At 45.6% G+C, this 20,881-nt stretch overlaps 1 protein-coding gene across 5 annotated transcripts in view; it reads left to right on the top strand.

Annotated features, from left to right (window-relative positions):
• The first annotated feature begins 7,898 nt into the window (after window positions 1-7,898).
• The window catches only part of ppef2a (protein phosphatase with EF-hand domain 2a), a 70,045-nt gene continuing 57,062 nt past the window's right edge, over window positions 7,899-20,881 (top strand). For 4 of the 5 annotated variants that reach the window (XM_073065065.1, XM_073065064.1, XM_073065066.1 and 1 more), the window contains exons 1-2: window positions 7,899-8,146; window positions 17,368-17,473. In XM_073065065.1, the coding sequence (XP_072921166.1) occupies window positions 17,419-17,473 (55 nt within the window). In that variant the 5' untranslated portion in view covers window positions 7,899-8,146; window positions 17,368-17,418. Of the gene's footprint in view, window positions 8,147-16,992; window positions 17,101-17,367; window positions 17,474-20,881 lie in introns of those variants that run through there. The other variant, XM_073065063.1, reaches the window with a different exon arrangement.

Raw genomic sequence — 20,881 nt, 5'->3', positions numbered from 1 at the left:
TGAGAGTTTTATTCACCCGGACACGGTGCAATGCTGCAGACTTGTGACATGGCTGGTAAGCCAGAGGGTCACCATGGCTTCTGGGTCGCATTCCACAGACATCCAGGGGGGTTGTGTAGTGACATTGGTGGTGCAGGGCACAGAATATCAGGACTTTACATTACTGGTCAAGCCTCAACTGTGTGCCCCTGTGCTATTGGGGCTCGACTTCCAGAGCCACCTGACAATGGAGTATGATGGGCCCCTCCCACCAAACACTGTCAGAAATCCCCAGTTCTGTAGGAATTCGTCACATACCCCATTACTGACCACACACACACACCGACCTGCACATCCCACCCAACACCATGAGAACGGCTACGCTACGGACACCACTTGCGGCCTCTCCACCCTCAAGATCCCTCCCCCACCGCTGCTCGCCAACCTGACCCCCGACTGTAAACCTGTGGCAACTAAAAACAGGAGGTACAGCGCGGGGGACAGGGCCTTAATTAAGTCGGAGGTGCAGCGGCTGCTCAGGGAAGGGATCATTGAGCCAAGCACAAGTCCTTGGAGGGCCCAGGTGGTCGTTATTCGGAATGGGGAGGAAAACAGGATGGTCGTGGTCTACAGCCAGATCATCAATAGGTTCACGCAGCTTGACGCGTACCCCCTACCCCGCATCGCAGATATTGTCAACCAGATAGCTCAGTACAAGGTGTACTTGACCATAGACCTAAAATCCGCTCCCCATCCGCCTGGAGGACCGCCCCTACACTGCCTTCGAGGTGGGCGGCAGGCTCTATCACTTCCTGCGCGTCCCCTTCGGTGTCACGAATGGTGTCTCTGTCTTCCAGAGGGAAATGAACCGGAGGGTGGACCAGTGCCAACTGAAGGCCACGTTCCCATATCTGGATAACATCACCATCTGCAGTCATGACTGGCAGGATCATGACACCAACCTCCAACGATTTTTCCAAACGGCCAAAGCTCTTAACCTCACCTATAACAGGGACAAGTGTGTGTTCGGAACCACCCGACTTGCTAGCCTTGGGTATGTCGTGGAGAATGGAGTCATTGGCCCTGACCCCGACCGTATGCACCCCCTGTTGGAACTCCCTCTTCCCAACACCCTCAGAGCCCTCAGACGGTGCCTGGGCTTCTTTTCCTATTACGCCCAATGGGTCCCTCACTACGCAGACAAGGCCCGCCCCCTGGTCAAGTCCACCGCATTTCTCCTCTCAGCCGAGGCCCATGCGGCCTTCAGCAGCATTAAAGGGGATATTGCCAAAGCAGTAATGCATGCGGTGGACAAGATCATTCCCTTCCAAGTAGAGAGTGACGCCTCCAACTTTGCGCTGGCTGCTACCTTCAATCAGGCAGGCAGGTCAGTAGCATTCTTTGCTCGTACCCTTCAAAGCCCTGAAATTCTGCACTCCGTGGTGGAGAAAGAAGCCCAGGCCATAGTGGAAGCTATTAGGCACTGGAGGCACTATCTCACCGGCAAAAAGTTCACCTTGCTGACTGATGCACCATCAATAACTCTCTCTGAGACGTGAAGGCAAGATATCGGCTTTTATTGACTGGAAGAAAGAACAAGCAGTAGTTGACCACCATACTACATCCTGGAGACTGAGGGCCGGGCTTAGGCCTCAATCGCCTTTATACCGGGTACTGTGGGAGGAGCCACAGGAGCAGTCAGCAGGGGGCGTGTCCAGACAGGTATATGTAGTTCACCACATTCACCCCCCCTTTGTTTTAAAAGAGAGTCCCCATGGGACGAAGTTTCTTACAAGTATATTTACAGGTTAAGTCTATCAGGTGGTCGAATCTGTCGCTGCGATCTACGTAGCACCGGTGGTGATTGCACCGGTGCCAGTGGTGATTGCACCGGAGACGGTGGTTGTGCTGGTTCCGGCCTAACTGGAGGTGTCAGCCCACTAGGCGTCAGTGATCCCTCATGTGAGTGTGAGGCGCCTGGTATATGCGCGTACGAGACGCCCAGTTTAGGAGTGTCGTGAGGAGTCTGTGTAGGGCTCGGTGTGCGTGGTGTCACCTCAGGTACAGGGTTCATAGTTACCGTGGAGTGTTCAGGTAGGGGTCTGCAGCTCCTGCGGGCACCAGGTCACGGACGGAGACCGTGTCCTCCCGCCCATCAGGTAAAACCACGTAAGCATACTGGGGGTTCGCATGTAGAAGGTGAAACCTCTCTCACATGTTTCCGGAGCAGCACTGGCCCTGGGGATGTCAGCCAAGCTGGTAGGGTGGTCCCAGTGGCAGACTTCCTGGGAAAAGAGAATAGGCGCTCGTGAGGGGTGGCATTGGTGGACGTACATAACAGGGAGCGGATAGAGTGAAGTGCCTCAGGGAGGACCTCCTGCCATCGAGAGACCGGCAACTCTTTTGACTTAAGGGCTAAAAGTGTGGCCTTCCACACTGCGGCATTCTCCCTCTCCACCTGTCCATTTCCCCGGGGATTATAACTCGTGGTCCGACTAGTAGCAATGCCCCTAGCCAGCAGGTACTGGCGCAGCTCGTCACTCATAAACGAGGACCCTCTATCACAGTGGATATATCAGGGATATCCGAACAGAGTGAAGAGCTGGCGCAGGGCTTTTATGACGGACGTGGTAGTGGTGTCGGGGCAGGGGATGGCAAAGGGGAACCGCGAGTACTCGTCGATAATGTTGAGAAAGTAGGGGCCCTTAAAAGGGCCCTTAAAGTCAACACTCAGTCGCTCAAAGGGGCGGGTGGCCTTGATAAGTTACGCCTTTTCAGGACGGTAGAAGTGCGGTTTACACTCAGCGCAGACTTGGCAGTCCCTGGTCATCGTCCTGATTTCCTCAAGGGAGTACGGCAGGTTCCGGGCTTTCACGAAATGGTAAGATCGGGTGACCCCCGGGTGGCAAAGATCTGCATGGAGGGCGTATAGCTGGTCGAGCTGTGCGCTGGCACACGCTCCCCGGGATAGGGCATCAGGGGGCTCATTGAGCCTTCCAGGCCAGTACAGGATTTCATAGTTGTAGGTGGAGAGTTCTATTCTCCACCGCAAAATTTTATCATTTTTGATTTTGCCCCGCTGTTGGTTGCTGAACATGAATGCAACTGAGCGCTGGTCGGTCAGCAAGGTGAACCTTTTGCCGGCAAGATAGTGCCTCCAGTGCCTAATAGCTTCCACTATGGCCTGGGCTTCTTTCTCCACCGCGGAGTGCCGGATTTCAGAGCCTTGAAGGGTACGAGAAAAGAATGCTACTGGCCTGCCTGCCTGATTGAGGGTAGCAGCAAGCGCAAAATCAGAAGTGTCACTCTCTACTTGGAAGGGAATGGTCTCGTCCACCGCATGCATCGTTGCTTTGGCAATGTCCCCTTTAATGCAGCTGAAGGCCGCGCAGGCCTCGGCAGAGAGGGGAAAAGTGGTAGACTTAACCAGGGGGCGGGCCTTGTCTGCGTAATGAGGGACCCATTGGGCGTAATAGGAAAAGAAGCCCAGGCACCGTCTGAGGGCTTTGAGAGTGGTGGGAAGAGGGAGTTCTAACAGTCGGTCGGGATCAGGGCCAATGACCCCGTTTTCCACAACATACCCAAGTTGTTGTCCACAACATAGCGAGTCGGGTGGTTTCGAACACACACTTGTCCCTATTATAAATAAGGTTCAGGGCTTTGGCCACTTGGAAAAATCATTGGAGGTTGGCGTTGTGATCCGGCCAGTCATGACCACAGATGGTGATGTTATCCAGATAGGGAAATGTGGCCTTCAGTTGGCACTGGTCCACCATCCGGTCCATTTCCCTCTGGAAAACCGAGACACCATTTGTGACACTGAATGGGACGTGCAGGAAGTGATAGAGCCTGCCGCCCGCCTCGAAGGCGGTGTAGGGGCGGTCCTCTGGGCGGATGAGGAGCTGGCGATAAGCGGATTTCAGATCTATTGTCGAGTACACCTTGTACTGAGCTATCTGGTTGACCATATCCGCGATGTGGGGTAGGGGGTACGTGTCAAGCTGCGTGAACCTATTGATGGTTTGACTATAGTCCATGACCATCCTATTTTTCTGCCCGGTCCGAACAACAACCACCTGGGCCCTCCAAAGGCTTGTGCTTGGCTCAATGATCCCCTCCCTGAGCAGCCGCTGCACCTCTGACTGAATGAAGGCCCTGTCCCCCGCGCTGTACCTCCTGCTTTTAGTTGCCACAGGTTTACAGTCGGGGGTCAGGTTGGCGAACAGCGGTGGGGGAGGGATCTTGAGGGTGAAGAGGCTGCAAGTGGTGTCAGTAGCGCAGCTGTCGGCATGGTGTTGGGTGGGATGTGTGGGTTGGTGTGTGTGTGTGGTCAGTAGCGGGGTATATGGCGAAGTCCCACAAAACTGAGGATTCCTGACAGTGAGTGGTGGGAGGGGCCCGTCATAGCCATAGTCACACTTTCAAGGTGGCTCTGGAAGTCCAGCCCCAATAGCACAGGCGCGCACAGTTGAGGCATGACCAGTAGTGCAAAGTCCCGATATTCTGTGCCCTGCACCACCAATGTCGCTACACAACCCACCCGGATGTCTGGGGAATACGACCCAGAAGCCAAGGTGACCCTCTGGCTTACCGGCCGTGTCACGAGTCCGCAGCGTTGCACTGTGTCCGGGTCAATAAAACTCTCAGTGCTGCCCGTGTCAAACAGGCAGCTAGTCCTGTGCCCCTCCACCAGGATGTCCATCATTGACCTTGCAAGCTGGTGTGGGGCGCTTAGGTCAAGGGTTACGATGGCCAGAGTTGAACTGCCGTCTTGGTGTCCGGTAAGCACCGGTGGGTAGGAGGCGGGGCATGTTGGCGCCGACAAAGATGGCCGCCCCCATCCGGGCATGCAAGATGGCGGCCCCCATGCCTCACACGCAGCGCTGCCCGACCCCGCTCGTGGTTTAGACTTACAGACCTTGGTGAAATGGCCCTTCTTCCCGCAGCTGGAGCAGGTCGCTTCTCAGACTGGGCAGCGTTTTCGGGGCTGCTTTTTGAGTCCGCAGAAGTAACACTGCGACTGGCAGCAGCTGTGGTCGGGTTTGGGGAGTTCATGGAATCACAACTGGCAGCGGCGTTGGCGAATTCGCTTGCGGGAACCGGCGGCGGCAGGGTCTGAGGTGTCCACGGAACTGGTGGAGGATCGCGCGGCTGGACAGCATCAGCATTGTGCAGAACAGCCTCCAGCGTGTCGGCCATCTCGATCGCCGAGCGTAAGGTAAGATCGGCATTTTCCAGCAGCTGCTGGTGCATATACACTGACCTGATTCCTGTAACAAAGGCGTCTCGTACCAAGAGTTCCGCATGCTGTTCCGCCGTGAGAGTTTTGCAGTCGCAAGTTCGCACGAGTGTCTGTAGGGCTCGGAGAAACTCGCGCTCGACTCTGCAGGCCGCTGTCGTCACGTAGCTAAGCGATGTCTTGCAGAGTTGGTGTTCACCGGCCGCAGGTACTGTCTTTTGAGGGCGTCCAGTGCCCCTTCGTAGGTCGGCAGGCCTCTGATAAGTGAGTAAACTTTCGGGGTGACCCTCGAGAGGAGAATTCGGTGCATAACAGCGGGTTCAGTTGCACTAACCTCCTCCAAGTATGATTGGAAGCATGCAAGCCAGAGTTCAAAGGCAAGAGCTGCTTCAGGGGCTTGGGGGTCCAAATCCAATCTTTCCGGATATAAAACACTTTCCATGTTTTAAAACTTCCAGTCAATAAAATTGATGCACCATCAATAATTCTCTCTGAGACGTGAAGGCGAGATATCAGCTTTTATTGACTGGAAGAAAGAACAAGCAGTAGTTGACCACCATACTACATCCTGGAGACTGAGGGCCGGGCTCAGACCTCAATCGCCTTTATACAGGGGTCTGTGGGAGGAGCCACAGGAGCAGTCAGCAGGGGGCGTGTCCAGACAGGTATATGTAGTTCACCACACTGACTGACCAGCGCTCAGTTGCATTCATGTTTAGCAACCAACAGCGGGGCAAAATCAAAAATGATAAAATTTTGAGGTGGAGAATCGAACACTCCACCTACAACTATGACATCCTGTACCGGCCTGGAAGGCTCAATGAGCCCCCCCCCCCCCCATGCCCTATCCCGGGGAACATGTGCCACCGTGCAGCTCAACTGGCTTTACGCCCTCCATGCGGATCTTTGCCACCCGGGGGTCACCCGGCTTTTCCACCGTGAAAGCCCGGAACCTGCCTTACTCCCTCGAGGAGATCAGGACGATGACCAGGGACTGCCAAGTCTGCGCAGAGTGCAAACCGCACTTCTACCGTCCTGAAAAGGCACAACTTATCAAGATCATCCGCCCTTTTGAGCATCTGAGTGTTGACTTTAAGGGCGCCCTTCCCTCCACCGACCGCAATGTGTACTTTCTTGACATAATCAATGAGTACTCGCGGTTCCCCTTTGCCATCCCCTGCCCCAATATCACTGCCACGTCCGTCATAAAGGTCCTGCACCAGCTCTTCACTCTGTTCGGAAACCCATGCTATATCAACAGTGATAGAGGGTCCTCGTTTATGAGTGACGAGCTGCGCCAATACCTGCTGGCTAGGGGTATTGCTACTAGTAGGACCACGAGCTATAATCCCCGGGGGAATGGACAGGTGGAGAGGGAGAATGTCACGGTGTTGAAGGCCACACTCTTAGCCCTTAGGTCAAAGGGACTGCCGGTTTCTCGCTGGCAGGAGGTTCTCCCTGAGGCACTCCACTCCATCCGCTCCCTGTTATGCACGTCCACCAATGCCACCCCTCATGAGCGACTCATTTCTTTTCCCAGGAAGTCGACTCTCTTTTAAAACAAAGAAGAGGTGAATGTGGTAAACTATCTATACCTGTCTGGACACGCCCCCCTCCCCCCGCTGACTGCTCCTGTGGCTCCTCCCACAGACCCCTGTATAAAGGCGATTGGGGGCACTGCTCCTCCCTCAGTCTTCAACATGGTCGTGCTCCCTTTTTCGCTGTTAATAAAAGCCTATCATTCACTTCCAGTCTCCTAGAGTTATTGATGGTGCATCAGTAACTTTGAGTGGCATTGAACTGAAAAAGGACAGATGTCACAGCTCCAGTTCATTCCTGACCTCTAGTGCTGTCTGTGTAGAATTTGCATATACTTGCTGCGACTGTGTGATTTTCTTCTCGGTGCTCCTGTTTTCTCCCATAATGCAAAATTGTTCAGGTTGGTAGTTTAACTGGCCTCCGTAAATGACCCCCAGTTTGTAGGTGGTTGAAAGAATCTGTAGACAGGTGATGGAACATGGAGAGGATAAAATGAAATTAATAAAGAATCAGTCTAAATGATGGCCAACATTGTCTTGGTGGGCTGAAGGGTTGTTTCAATGCTGCATTAATATGTCTTTAAGGATTAGTCTATCAAATGACATTTTCTATGCTGTATTGTAATTAGAGCATGCAAGGGTTTCTGTAAATAATGTAAGAGCAATGTAATATTTCCAAATTAATATTAACATTTTAACTCCCTATCAACTTTGTTTAAGCATCAGGATCCCCTGTAAATTTTAGTGCCTTATGTAATCTACCTAGTGTATACTGATGACACTACCAGCAATAATAAGGATCTCTAAACCCACATTATCTGGTTGGTAGGGCACATTCAAGGAATCTCAACTCTCGTGTGTCTAAAGAACAGATATTTAAAAAGAAATTCATAACCTCAGTGACAGCCTAAGAAATTTTGATTAAATCTATTCCAGAGTATTCACACAAGTTTCATTGGTTTTGTGTATGAAACTGTGTCAATGGTCGTAGTAAAAAAGCAGGAGATTTAAAGGAGGAAAAAAATCTCTCTATAATCCCAATCCAATTGAGTCATGTTCTCTTATTTAAACTAGTCACATGGGAAGGTGAGGACATTTAGAACAGCTTAAAATAAGCACCATACTGTTGTGTTACTCAACCTGTTACCAGGGAAGAGCAGAACTATTATGTTTCTGTCAAGGGAGCACTTGAACATAGATTCATCTGTCCTGCCTTAGAATCTGAGCTCTTTACTGTGATAGGAAATAGAAATTACTTCAGTTTGCATCCAGCACAAGGGGCTTTTTCATAGTGTTTCACATCTGAGTGAACACCACAGCCAAGTTCAAATGCTGACCGTCACTTAATGAGACATGGTGCTGTGAAGGAGAAGCAGCCAACGGTCACCAGGTAATATTATTTCAATTACTCTTTTTATCTATTTAGTTATTTAGAGTTACAATGCTGAACAGACCCCTCCAGCCCAGCAACTCAACTATTTCATACTAGTTTCATCACAGGACAATTTACAATGACTAGTTAATCTATTAACTAGTACACCTTTGGACTGTGGGAAGAAACTGGAGCACCCAGAGGAAACACACACAGTCACAAGGGGAGAACATACAGACTCCTTACAGATGGCACCAGAATCGAACTCCAAACAGCCCGAGATGTAAAAGTGTCAAGCTAACCACTACGCTACTGTGCTGCCCTTTCTTTCTTTCAGTGCTATACACAAACTCAACCAGAACAGGATGTGAATTAACTGAGCTCTAATTAAGGTTAATAAGGCTTAAGCTAGAGTGGTTTATTTCTGTGCTGAAGAGGTAAGTCACAGAAATTAATCCTTTGATATTAATGCTTGCTCCAATGCTGACTCAAATTGTCTAAACCCACTCTACCATTCATTTGCTTATTTCCTGTTTCCATCACCTCCTGCATTGTAATCAATCCACTCTTCTATGCTTGAGCCACTTTAAAATGCAGAACCATTAGTATGATATTTATTGTTACCGGTATAATGAGGTATATTAATAAACAAGAGAAGTTCTGCAGATGGTGGATATCCAAAGCAACAAATACTAAATGCTGGAGGAACTCAGCAAGTCAGGCAGCATCTACGGAAATTAATAAACATTCTAAGTTGTGGGCTGTGAAATTCATTATTAAGGACCTTCATCATCCAGGACGTGCCCTCTTCTCATTGCTACCATCAAGTAGGAGGTACAGAAGCCTAAAGGTACACTCTCAGGAACAGCTTCTGGAACAGCTTCTAAACCTGTGCCATCTGATTTCTAAATGGACATTGAACTCATGAATACTACCTCTCTATTTTTCTGTTTTTGCACTATTTTTAATTTAACTATTTTATATATATATATATAGATATTTACTGTAATTGTTTTTTTCTATATTTACCATATATTGCATTGTACGGCTGCTGCTAAGTTAACAAATTTCACAAAGTCTGCTGATGATATTAAACCTGATTCTGATTTCTATAGATGCTGATGAGAATCTGCAGCATTTTGTGAGGTACACAAGGGCAGTATTAAACCGTGCATTATCCTTAGCTGTTACAGTACATTACAAAGACAAGCCTCTCCACTAACCCAAGGTAGCCCACTACCCAACATTTCCCAGCTTTATAAAAAAAAACCTGCATTCAGACCATCTTAAAAAGCCCGCATTAGTTTTCATTTCAAATATTGTGTCCCCTCCAACAAGGAACACGCCATCTCTTTTCACAGTTTCCCCCACTTAGCGATCACTTGTATTCCAGAACTTAGCTGCCAGGCCACCACCGATGGTTCTCCTGCAGGGGATCATGCTGATGACCAGGCAGCCGAAGGGGTAAGGGGGTGGAGTGGTGAGGGAGGCAGGTCGGGACAGAAGGAGGTACAGGAGCCTGAAGGAACACACTCAGCGATTCAGGAGCAGCTTCTTCCCCTCTGCCATCCGATTCCTAAATGGATATTGAAACCTTGAACACCACCTCACTTTTTTAATATACAGTATTTCTGTTTTTGCACATTTTTAATAATTTATTCAATATACATAATTGATTTACTTGTTTATTATTACGTTTTATTTTATTTATTATCATTTTTTTTCTCTCTCTCTGCTAGATTATGTATTGCATTGAACTGCTGCTGCTAAATTATCAAATTTCACGTCACAAGCCGGTGATAATAAACCTGGTTCTGATTCTGAGTAGGTTAATTGGTCATTATAAATTGTCCTGTGATTAGGTGAGGATTAAATCGAGGTTGTCGGAGGTTGTCAGCTGGTGTGGCTCAAGGGGCCACGTTGTATCACTAAATGAATAAGTGAAACCTTGCTGCCAGCATCCCAGTTCCTTGCTCGTGATCCCAAAGCTTGTATTCCAGTGATACCAATTCCATTCTCTTTTTCTTGATATCAACATCAAGATTATGTTGACACCAAAAATACCTGCAAGCCAGCGTTAGACTCAGCAGAAGACCAACCTTGTCAATCTTTCTTGAGTGCAATGGAAGTCCATAAAATTCCTGCAAGAGGCTTCTGTCCATGTGTTACAGGAACATCCCATGTTCAAGAAACTGGGAAATCCAATTACTGATGCCCTGGTCAGGATTTAGAAGGGATAGGAAATGGCCAAAGCCTAATTACTACACTTAAAAATGAGGGCCGAGAAATACAGTCGCAGTCTGGATTCCCACTGAGGAGAATAGGTTCATTGGTGTTCCTCATCTAACCACTTACTGGTTTCTGGAGTAGGAACTCTGTCTTTCAAAGTCGTCACCCATTAGGTAACTTTTCATTAGGTATGTTTCATTAAATATCTGGCAACAATACAATGCTTGCTGGATAGCAAATGAATTGTAGTTCCTGTAAATGTGAAATAGTAACTCATCCATAACTCTGGAGAACTCCCATCCACTGCCACCAGACTCATAGTTCCCTTACCTTGCACTGCTCTCTTCTACCTCCTACTCAAGATCCACCAACCTGACTGTCCAGGTAGGCTTATTGTCACTGTTTGCTCCTGCCTCACTCAACCCGTGTCCTCATACCTCAACTCCTTTCTATTTCCCTTGGCTCAGTCCATTCCCACCTGCATCCATGACACTTCTCATGCTCTCAATCTCCTCACTAACTTTCAATTCCTTGGCTCTTACTGCCTCACTTTCACCCTGGATATCCAGTCCCTGTGCACTTCCATCCCCCATCAAGGCAGCCTAAAGCTCTCTGCTTCTTTCGCAGTAAAAGAACCAACCTGTTCTCCTCATCCACCACCTTGCTTTATCTGGCAGAACTGGGCCTCACCCTCAATAACTTTTCCTTTGTTTTTCCCACTTTCTCCAGACTTAAGGTAACCATGGGCACCCCCATGAGCTCCAGCTATGCCTGCCTTCTTGGCTATACAGAACAGTCCATGCTCCAAGCCTTTTCTGGTAATGCTCCCCAACTCTTCCTCTGCCACATTGATGACTACATTGGTCTGCTTCATGTACCCATGAATTGTAGTTCCTGTAAATCCGAATTAATAACTCATCCATAACTCTGGAGAATTCCCATCCACTGCCAACAGCAGTTCAGCAATTTCATCAACTTTTCCTCTAACTTCCACCCTGCCCTTAAATCCACATGGTCCTTTTCTGACTCCTCTGCCCCTTTCTCCATCTTTCTGTCTCCATCTCTGGAGACAAACTGCCAACTGACATCTTTCATAAACCTAGTAATTCCCACAGTTACCTTAACTATCCCTCTTCCCACACTGTCTCCTGTAAAAATGCTCTTCCCTTTTCTCAGTTCCTTTGTTTCCGTTGCATCTGTTCCCAGGATGAGGCTTTCCTTTCCAGGGCATCAGAGATGTCCACCTTCTTCAAAGAATAGGGTTTTATCTTCCTCCGCCATTGAAGCTGCCCTCATCCACATCTCTTCAATTTCCTGAACATCCACACTCACCCTATCTTCCCAACACCTTTACAGTGATAGAATTCCTCTTGTCCTTACCTACCACCCCATGAACCTCTGCATCCAACACTTCATCCTCTGCAACTTACACCATCTCCAAAGGTACTCTGCCACTTAACGTATCTTTATCCACACCCCCCTTGCCTCAGGGATTGCTCCCTTCATGATTCCTTTGTCCATTCATTCCTCCCCATTAATCTCCCTCCTGTCCTCCTCAATATTGTCATAAATTGGGGACCGTTTCATCAAGCACCTCTGACAAAGGTGGAACTTCTGGATGGCCAAATATTTTAATTTCCATTTCCATTCCCATTCCAACATGTTGGTCCATGTCCTCCCCTTCTGCCACTATGACACCACCCTCGGGTTCGAGAAGCAACACCTTATGTTCTGTCTGGGTAGCCTCCAAACTGATGGCATGTATATCAATTTCTCCTTTCAGTAAAAAGAATTCTCTCCCCCTACCCTCTTCGTCAATTCCCCATCTCTGGTCCCTTAACTCTTCTCACCCGCCCATCACCTTCCCTTGGGTCTCCTCCTCCTTCCCTTTCTCCCATGGTCCACTCTGCTCTCCTATCAGATTCTTTCTTCTCCAGTCCTTTACTTTTCCTACCCACTTGACTTCACCTATCACCTTTTAGGTTGTCCTCCTTCCCCTCCGCTCCCCTTTTTATTCCCTCTTTCCCCTTCCTTTCCAGTCCGATGAAGAGTCTCAGCCCGTAATCTTGATTGTTTATTCATTTCCATAGATACTATCTGACCTGTTGATTTTCTCCAGCATTTTGTCTGTTGCTTTGGATTTCCAGCATCTGCAGAATTTGTTGTGTTTATAATTACTCATCATGCCAGGTAACATCTGTGGAAAGAAAACCAGGACTAACATTGCAAGTTGATAGCCTTTCATTACTTCTGAATTTCTCTTCTTTCGGGTCTTCTCCGACTGGTAGTTATGTGCAGAATTTTCTGTTTTTATAACCATTTTTTAGTCCAGTTTCAATCACTTCCACTGGCACTGATGCCAGTGGAAGTGATTTAGGATGAAAAGCTGATTTATTTTCTATGAATTCTAATTGTTTAGGAGCCAATATTCCAATTTTGAAGACTGACAGGGTTGGCTCTAATTAGCTTGTACAATTAAATCAATGTTGCTAAGATACACTTGGAAACTTGGCCACGTTAGATGAGAAAACAACTGACACTCTGCTATTCAATCAAAAATACCCAGTAAGCACTGTTAAAACATCAGAGCTTCCTTGGAAATACATTAAATTAACACAGCCATTATTATGTTGAAACTGGGAAATGTTCAAAACCTGAAATAAAAACACCATAATGTTGAAACTGGGAAATGTTCAAAACCTGAAATAAAAACACCTTTTGTCAGAATTTACCTGAGGCACATTTCAGGCTTCACACATTTAACTTCAGCGGGAATACAAGTGAACAAAGGATTTCTTGAGCTGCATTGAAGTCTCATGGGCAGTGGGCTGAAGTATTTCTTCCCAAAATGCTGGAATGATGTAAGAAGTCAGTCATTCATCAAAAATGATTCCTCTTCACTAGAACTGCAAAAACTGGAGGAAAATTTTGTGATTTCCATCCTTAAAACTGAGTGAGATTGTTTACTTCCTACCTGGTGTTCTGTTCCCTCCACTTCTGGGAGCTCTTGCCATTAAGGTGCAAGGCTCCAAATGCTGAACATCCATGGACAACAAGGTATACTAAACTACCAATGGTCAGTTTTTAACCATCTCCTTGAACTGATGTAGATATTCCTTGAGACTGTGTGGTTATCATTATTATACGATACAAAGATCATATAAACTGAACTCTAGAATCAGGATGAGATCACTCACATATGATGTGGAATTGAAGATTCAAGGTATATATGTGGTATACAACTCTGACATTCATATTCCCTACAGACAGCCACAAAACAAAGAACAGTGGAATCCATTCAAAGGAAAGAAACATCAAACCTCCCCACCCCCACCCCCCCCCCCCCCATCCCTCATGCAGAAAAAAAAACAAATTGTGCAACTGGCAACAAAGAAAAAGGAGCAATAACACAAGATATAAAACACATAATCAAAAGGAGTTTGTTGTGTCATGGCAGCAGTAGAGTTGAAATATAGAAAAATGTCTAAATTTAAGAAGTTCAATAAAAGGAATAATAAGGCAGTGTTGATGGATTCGTGGACCATGGAAATCTGACAGAGGAGAGGAAGAAGCTGTGCCTACATCATTGAATATGAGTCTTCAGGCTCAGCTATCTCCTCTCTGTTGATAGTAACAAGAAGAGGGCATGTCCCAGATGGTGAGTGTCCTTAGTGTTAGATGTCCATCTTCCTAACGCACCATCACTTGAAGATGTCCTAGATGGTGGGAGGGTTGTGCCCATGATGAAGTACACGGCTCTTTGCAGCCTTTTGCAAACCTGTGCATTGGAGCTGCGATGCAAAGCAATCAGAATGCTCTCCACCATACACTCATGGAGTCTCCTCAAACTCATAACGGAGCAAAGCCACTGGTGTGCCTTCTTCGTGGCTGCATCAACGTGTTGGACCTGGGAAGGATCCTCTGAGATGTTGACACCTGTGATCTTGAAGCTGCTCACCCTTTCCACCACTGACCACTCAATAAGGACTGATGTGTGTGTTCTCCCAACTTCCTTCTTCCTGAAGTCCACAGTCAATTCCTCAGGCTTGCTGATGTTATGGCACTGCTCAATCAGCAGATCTGTCTCACTCCTACGTGCTTCCTTGTTGTCGTCTGAGATTCTACCCACAACAATGCTGTCATCGGCAAATCTATAGGTGGTGTTTGATTTGTGCCTAGCCGCAGAGTTATGGGTTTAGAAAGAGTAGTGCTGAGGGCCAAGAATACATCCTTGAGGTGTGCCAATGTTGATTGTCAGCAAGGAGGAGATTTTATCACCAACCTCCCTGACCGTGGACTCCCAGTTGAGGTTCCAGCTGCAGAGGGAGGTACAAAGAGGTCCAGATTTTGAAGTTTGGTGATTAATACTGAAGATCAGAGTCTACAAGCAGAATGACTCAGACAGTGGGAGTATAATTAGCTGTAACATTGGAAAGTGAAAGGTTTGCTGTGGCTTTCTCTCCTGATCTCTCCTGAGAGAGTTCAGCTAGTAATTGTTCACCATACATTGAACAGGTTGAACACTGATGCCCCTTCTGTCTTTTCAACCAATGTTTTAGCTCAGAAACAAAAAATGTTCACGTAGCTGAGTGAAGTCATGTCAGTGCAATTATGATTCATTCCTTCCAGGAAAAGGGAGTGGAAATAACTGACTTGGAGTGCATGTCTATGGTTGCATGCATCTATAACGTAGTTACTTATGGCAGTACATTCATTATGTAATAAGAAATTGCATGACGTTGCCCATCACTGAAGTCTCAAATATTAACTAATTAGTTCATTGCAATCTGCGGACAGATGTTTTTTTTTTGAGAAAATATTTAAGATGTTAACATTGACAGGTCTAAAATTCTGGGAGACGATGGTCAAGGCTCTGGCCTGGCATTGTCTACCCATCCAATGGACATATTTCTTCCAATGCCTTGAATTCAAGAAGACTTGTCTACTTTTGATAGATGTACATACCACACAGTTCACCAATAAAACATTGACCCATGACAGAGTTTGATGGTGTTGGGTCGGGTCCAGGCAGAGCTGGTCGGGGGCAGCTAGCTGGGGAGGGTCTCATTCTGATGTATTAACATGTGGTCCTGGGTCTCAACTCAGCGAGGTGAAAGAATCTGGAGGGTTACTGCCATCCCATCACTACCAGCTCAGGACTATGGGCATGGCTCCCCCACACAAATAATCATTAAGCATGCAACATAAAATGTTAAGTTGGGTTATTATTATCACATGTACTGTGGAAAACCTGTCTCTATACTGTCTATCAGATCCATTTATTGAGGTAGTACCAAGGTAAAACAATAATAGGCTACAGAATAAAGTCTTACAGTTCCAGGTAGAGTGAAATTCAAATAGACAAGAAGAGGCAAGGTCATAACAAGATAGATTATGAGACCAAGAGTCCATTTTATTTTGCTAGGGAACCATTCAACAATCACAAAACATATATGAAGCTACATATACTGTATCTTATGCATATATATAGATACAGATATAATATGCATAAACTTAATATGTCCTACCAAAAGAGTCAAAACTAAATTCCAATGGCAACCTCTGATTTCTGAATTCAATAAAGTACCCCAAGATCAGAGAAAGTCCATTAACCTGAAATATTCACTCCGTTTTTTCCTTCAGAGATACTGCCTGATCTGACAGGTATTTGCAGCATTTTACTGTTTTTAGCCAAATTCTTTCCCCACTCTGCTCAAATTCACCCTTACCCCCTGAAATTTCACTCTGCTCACTTGTGATGCTCCACATGCACACTAAATGTAAGACCTTATGCACTTTTTGAGTTGTTGAAGTTCTGCCTGTAATTCTTTGCATCAGTCTTTACTGATACGTTTTGTGCCAAGGACAGAATGCGCCTGCTAGCCCAGGGATGGCCAACCTATGGCACATGTGCCAAAAGTGGCACATTGGATGATTAGAAGTGGTGTATTGCACCCCATGATGATAATAAAAAAGTAAGCCTACTCATGCAAAAAGTATTAACCAAAAACCGATTTGCAGAAAAAAAATCTATAACAGGAATTCAAGTAGCTTAGATCTAGAAATGGGTTTTACTGAGAATAAATCTAAACCTTAGCAATTATTTTTAGTGATTTTATTATTCCGTGCACATCTTTTGGCGAATGTTATCTTCTTTCACATTAATCTGTTTTCAATTTTTAAAAAATGTTCAATGAGTCAAACTAGGAAAGGACTTTTGTTCTGCAGTCGTTTCATAACTGTTCAACACACGTTTGATACTTGCTTGATCCTGAGACGCCAGGCGTCTGCACCAGCGGTGCATCGCTGGATTTTGCCAGTCAGTTTACAACTGACACTCGTGCGCTACGGAGTTGTGCTTTGTTCCTCCTTTGTGAACATTTGCAGTTTTGTACTTTTTCAAAAGTTAAGCCTTGTTTTTACATTCAGTTACCCATCACAGTGCAAAGTAAAATGAGCAAAAGAAAAGCAGAAAGTGATAGTAAGCGTGAATTCAATGAACTGTTGGAAAATGAATTCTTATAGCGGGTCAGTCAGGAAAACCGTTTTGCATTGTTTGTGAAAACACTTTCTCACATAATAGAAGACATAATCATAATAGCCACTATAAAAAACAACATCAGACTGAAATAGAAGGAAAACTGAAGCGAGTGCTTGTGTCTGAGTTATGGAAAGAATATGTGATTAAGAAAAAGGAAGAAATCAAAAGAAGACAAAATATATTTGTTAAAAGTCTCATTAAGGTAAGTAATATTTATCTGGTTTATATATTAAATCAATATATCATGTAAAAATGCTAAATATGTCTATATTAACATATTTTACAAGAATTGAATGGGGGTACAAGAGTTGTATGGTGCATCTGAACTCATGTGTGAAAAAATTTTGACACATGGAATGTAAACGGATGGCCACCCCTGTGCTAACCTGTTCCATTGCACAATCACTTAAATATGTGCTTTAACCTTCGATAAATTTTTTCATGAATTTTTACTGTTTCCATCTTACAGATTGGGCAGAGTGAGTGAAAGAAGAAAGAGATTTTATAAAACAATGAAATCATGGGATGTGGTAGTTCTAGAGTTAAAACTAATTCAACAAAGAAGGCAGCAAAAGGTAAGACTGGAGTATTACTTACTCAGCTACTGATTAATATGGACAAACAGCAACTTTATAACATTTAGAAGACATCTACAAGACTAGAGCACAATTTACACTGTCAGCACTATTTTATCCACATTGCTCTGTTGAATTAAGTTTGGCCTTTCCTTTGCAGTATCATGTAACTGCAACCTGCAGCTGACTTAGCACAGATTTCAACACTTTATGTGTTGCAAATCATTATTTTCATAACCCTGTAACTTTCCACACAGAATTGCCAGAGACCTTACGACACCTTCCAAAATCAATTCCTTCAGGATTAAAATGTAGCCATTGTGGGTATAAATTCCCATACATCTTGGTACTATTTTACTGAAAATCAGTGTTGTGGATTATCCTCTTCCTAGAGAGCACAAGTGGGACCCATCTCTTCCTAAATAGTCCACAACAAAAATAAAATTTTAATAGAACCATAATCTCTGCATTTTCACAGGACATACATGTCATACTGTGACACTCTCCACTGGCCTGTTTTAAATTCTTTTAGATGAGCAAAATTTCCATTTTTTCATCACTGTCTGTAAGTAATCTGTATATTCTCCCCATGACTGTGTGGGTTTCCTCTGGATGCTCCAGTTTCCCCCCACAGTCCCGAGATGTACCGGTCTGTGGGTTAATTAGTCATTGTAAATTGTCCCATGGTTAAGTTAGGGTTAAATGGAGGTTTGCTGGGCTGCGTGGCTTGAAGGGTTGGAAAGGCCTATTCCATGCTGTAGCTCAATAAATAATAATGTGCAGAACCTTCATTGATCTAAGCAATTTCTGTGCATATCCCAGAGTGTCAGATTGATCAAAAGAGTTTTTCAGTGTCAAACACCCATGTGTCTTTGACTGTGGACCAAACTAAATGGAACTATTGTATCATCCATGGTTCCGTTCATTCCAAGCAGAAGCATGTTCTAGCTTGGTTTACAATAGTCCCACTGTGTGTATTATAATAGCCCGATTTAGGCCCAACTGGGATAGTCAAACCAGAAATGGTTCCAATCTGGAGATACAAGCGCTTAGAGGAAATCGTTATGGAGTCATGGCATCGTGGATTGGTCTGTGATGAACACAGCATCCTCTCAGCTAGTCCCAGTTGGCTGTGTTGGGCCCAGAACGTTCCAAGCCCTTCCATTCCACACACCTATCCAAATGTTAACATTCTACCCACATTGACCACTTCACCTAGCAGCTATTCCAGGTACTCTCTGTTCTCCATGTAAAGAAGTTACCTCTCAGATCTCTTTTAAATCTCTCTGCTCTTATGTTGTACCTGTGCCCGCTAGTTTTGGACTCCTGGGGAAAAAAACTGTGATCATCCAATTTATCCTTACTCCACATGATTTTATAAGAACATAAGAAATAGGGGCAGGAGTAGGCCATCCTGCCGATCGAGCCTGCCCCACCATTCAATAAGATCATGGCTGATCTGTCCGCAAACTCAGCTCCATCTACCTGCCTTTTCCCCGTAACCCTTAATTCCCTTACGATGTAAAAACTTATCTAATTGTATATTAAATATATTTAGTGAGGAGGCCTCAACTGCTTCCCTGGGCAGAGAATTCCACAGATTCACCGCAGTTAGATTTCATCCTCCATCTGAATGCAAAATTCAATCATACTATGATCACTCTTTCCAGGAGCATCCCTGACTACAAGATCATTAATCTTACCTGTCTCATTGCACAGGACTAGATCTAAGATAATATTTTCCCTTGTAGGTTCACTAACATGCTGCTCGAGAAAGCCATCACGGATGCATTCTATGAAGTCCTCCTCAAGACTTCCTTGACCAACCTGATTCACTCAGTCTATGTGGAAGTTAAAATCCCCCATGACAACTGCCATTCCGTTCTTACAAACCTCAGTTATTTCTTCGTTAATCGCTTCTGACACTGCAATATTTTTATTAGGTGGCCTATAGACAACACCCATCAGTGATTTTTTCCCTTTATTGTTCTTAATTTCTACCCAGATGGACTCAACATCCTGCTCCGTAGATCTTATATCATCTCTCACAATCACCCTGATCTTATCCGTAATCAAGAGCTCCTCTGCCTTCCTGCCTATCTTTCCATATTACCTGATACCCTTGGACATTTAATTCGCAGTCATCTCCACCTTGCAACCAGGTTTCTGTAACGGCCACTAAATCATATGCCTTGGTACTGATCTGTGCCACAAGTTCACTAACCTTGTTTCTAATATTACAGGCATTTAGATAACGTGCCCTTATACTCATTATCCTTTTAGAATCTAGTGACCTATGCAATTTTTGCTTTTTACTTCTATGCACTCTACTCTTACTTTTTTCTACACTAATTCCAGCTTTGGTCTCTGCATCACTTCCCTCTTCTTTTCTGTGTGGGTTCCCATCTCCCTGCCATATTAGTTTAAAGCCTCCCCAACAGCACTAGCAAACAATCTCTCTAGGACATTGATCCTGGCCCTGCCCAGATGTAAACGTAAACTTCTCTGAAGTCATCCCTCGTTTTCCTGCACTCCAGGGAATAAAGATCCAGTATGGCCAACCTCTCCCTATAATGCAGGGCTTCCAGTCAAGGCAGCATAGTTGTAAGTCTCCTCTGCACTCTCTCCAGCTTGACAAAGTCTTTCCCATAACAGAGTGAACAAAACTGTATGCAATACCTCAAGTGCAGCCTCACAACAGCATATAGCTGCAACACAATGTCCCTGCTCCTAAACTTTATTCCCTGACTGATGGAGGCCAGTGTGCTAAACCTGTCCTTCACCATCCTGACTACTTGTCTGACCACCTTCAGTGAACAGTACACTTACACCTCTAGTTCCTCTGTCCCACAGCACTCGTCAGAGCCCTGCCTTGTACAAGTCCTACTCGGTTTGACTATGGACTGTAATGTAATATGAAAAGGTGAAATGCGAAGCACTGGAACTAAATTATTACCATAGTTAGTGGAAATATTGGTACCAATGACACAGGTAGGAAAAGGGAAGAGGTCCTGAAAACAGTTAGGAGTTAGGAAGGAAGTTGAGAAGCAGAACCACAAAGATAGTAATCTCTGGATTACTGCCTGTGCCACTTGACAATGAGTATAGGTATAGAATGAGGTGGAAAATAAATGTGTGGCTGAGGGATTGGAGAGGGAGCAGGGATACAGATTTCTGGATCATTGGGACCTCTTTTGGGGCAGGTGTGACCTGTACAAAAAGGATAGGTTGTACTTGAATTCCAGGGGGACCAATATCATGGCAGGGAGGGTTGCTAAGGCTACCGGGGAGAGTTTAAACTAGAATTGTTGGGGGGGTGGGAACCGAACTGAAGAGACTGGGGAAGAGGAGGTTAGCTCACAAATAGAGAAAGCTTGTAGACAGTGCGAAAGGGAGGTTAGGCAGGTG

The sequence above is a fragment of the Hemitrygon akajei genome, chromosome 13 (assembly GCF_048418815.1).
Source record: "Hemitrygon akajei chromosome 13, sHemAka1.3, whole genome shotgun sequence".
In the NCBI taxonomy this organism is placed as follows: domain Eukaryota; kingdom Metazoa; phylum Chordata; class Chondrichthyes; order Myliobatiformes; family Dasyatidae; genus Hemitrygon; species Hemitrygon akajei.
This window is presented reverse-complemented; position numbering and strand designations above follow the sequence as displayed.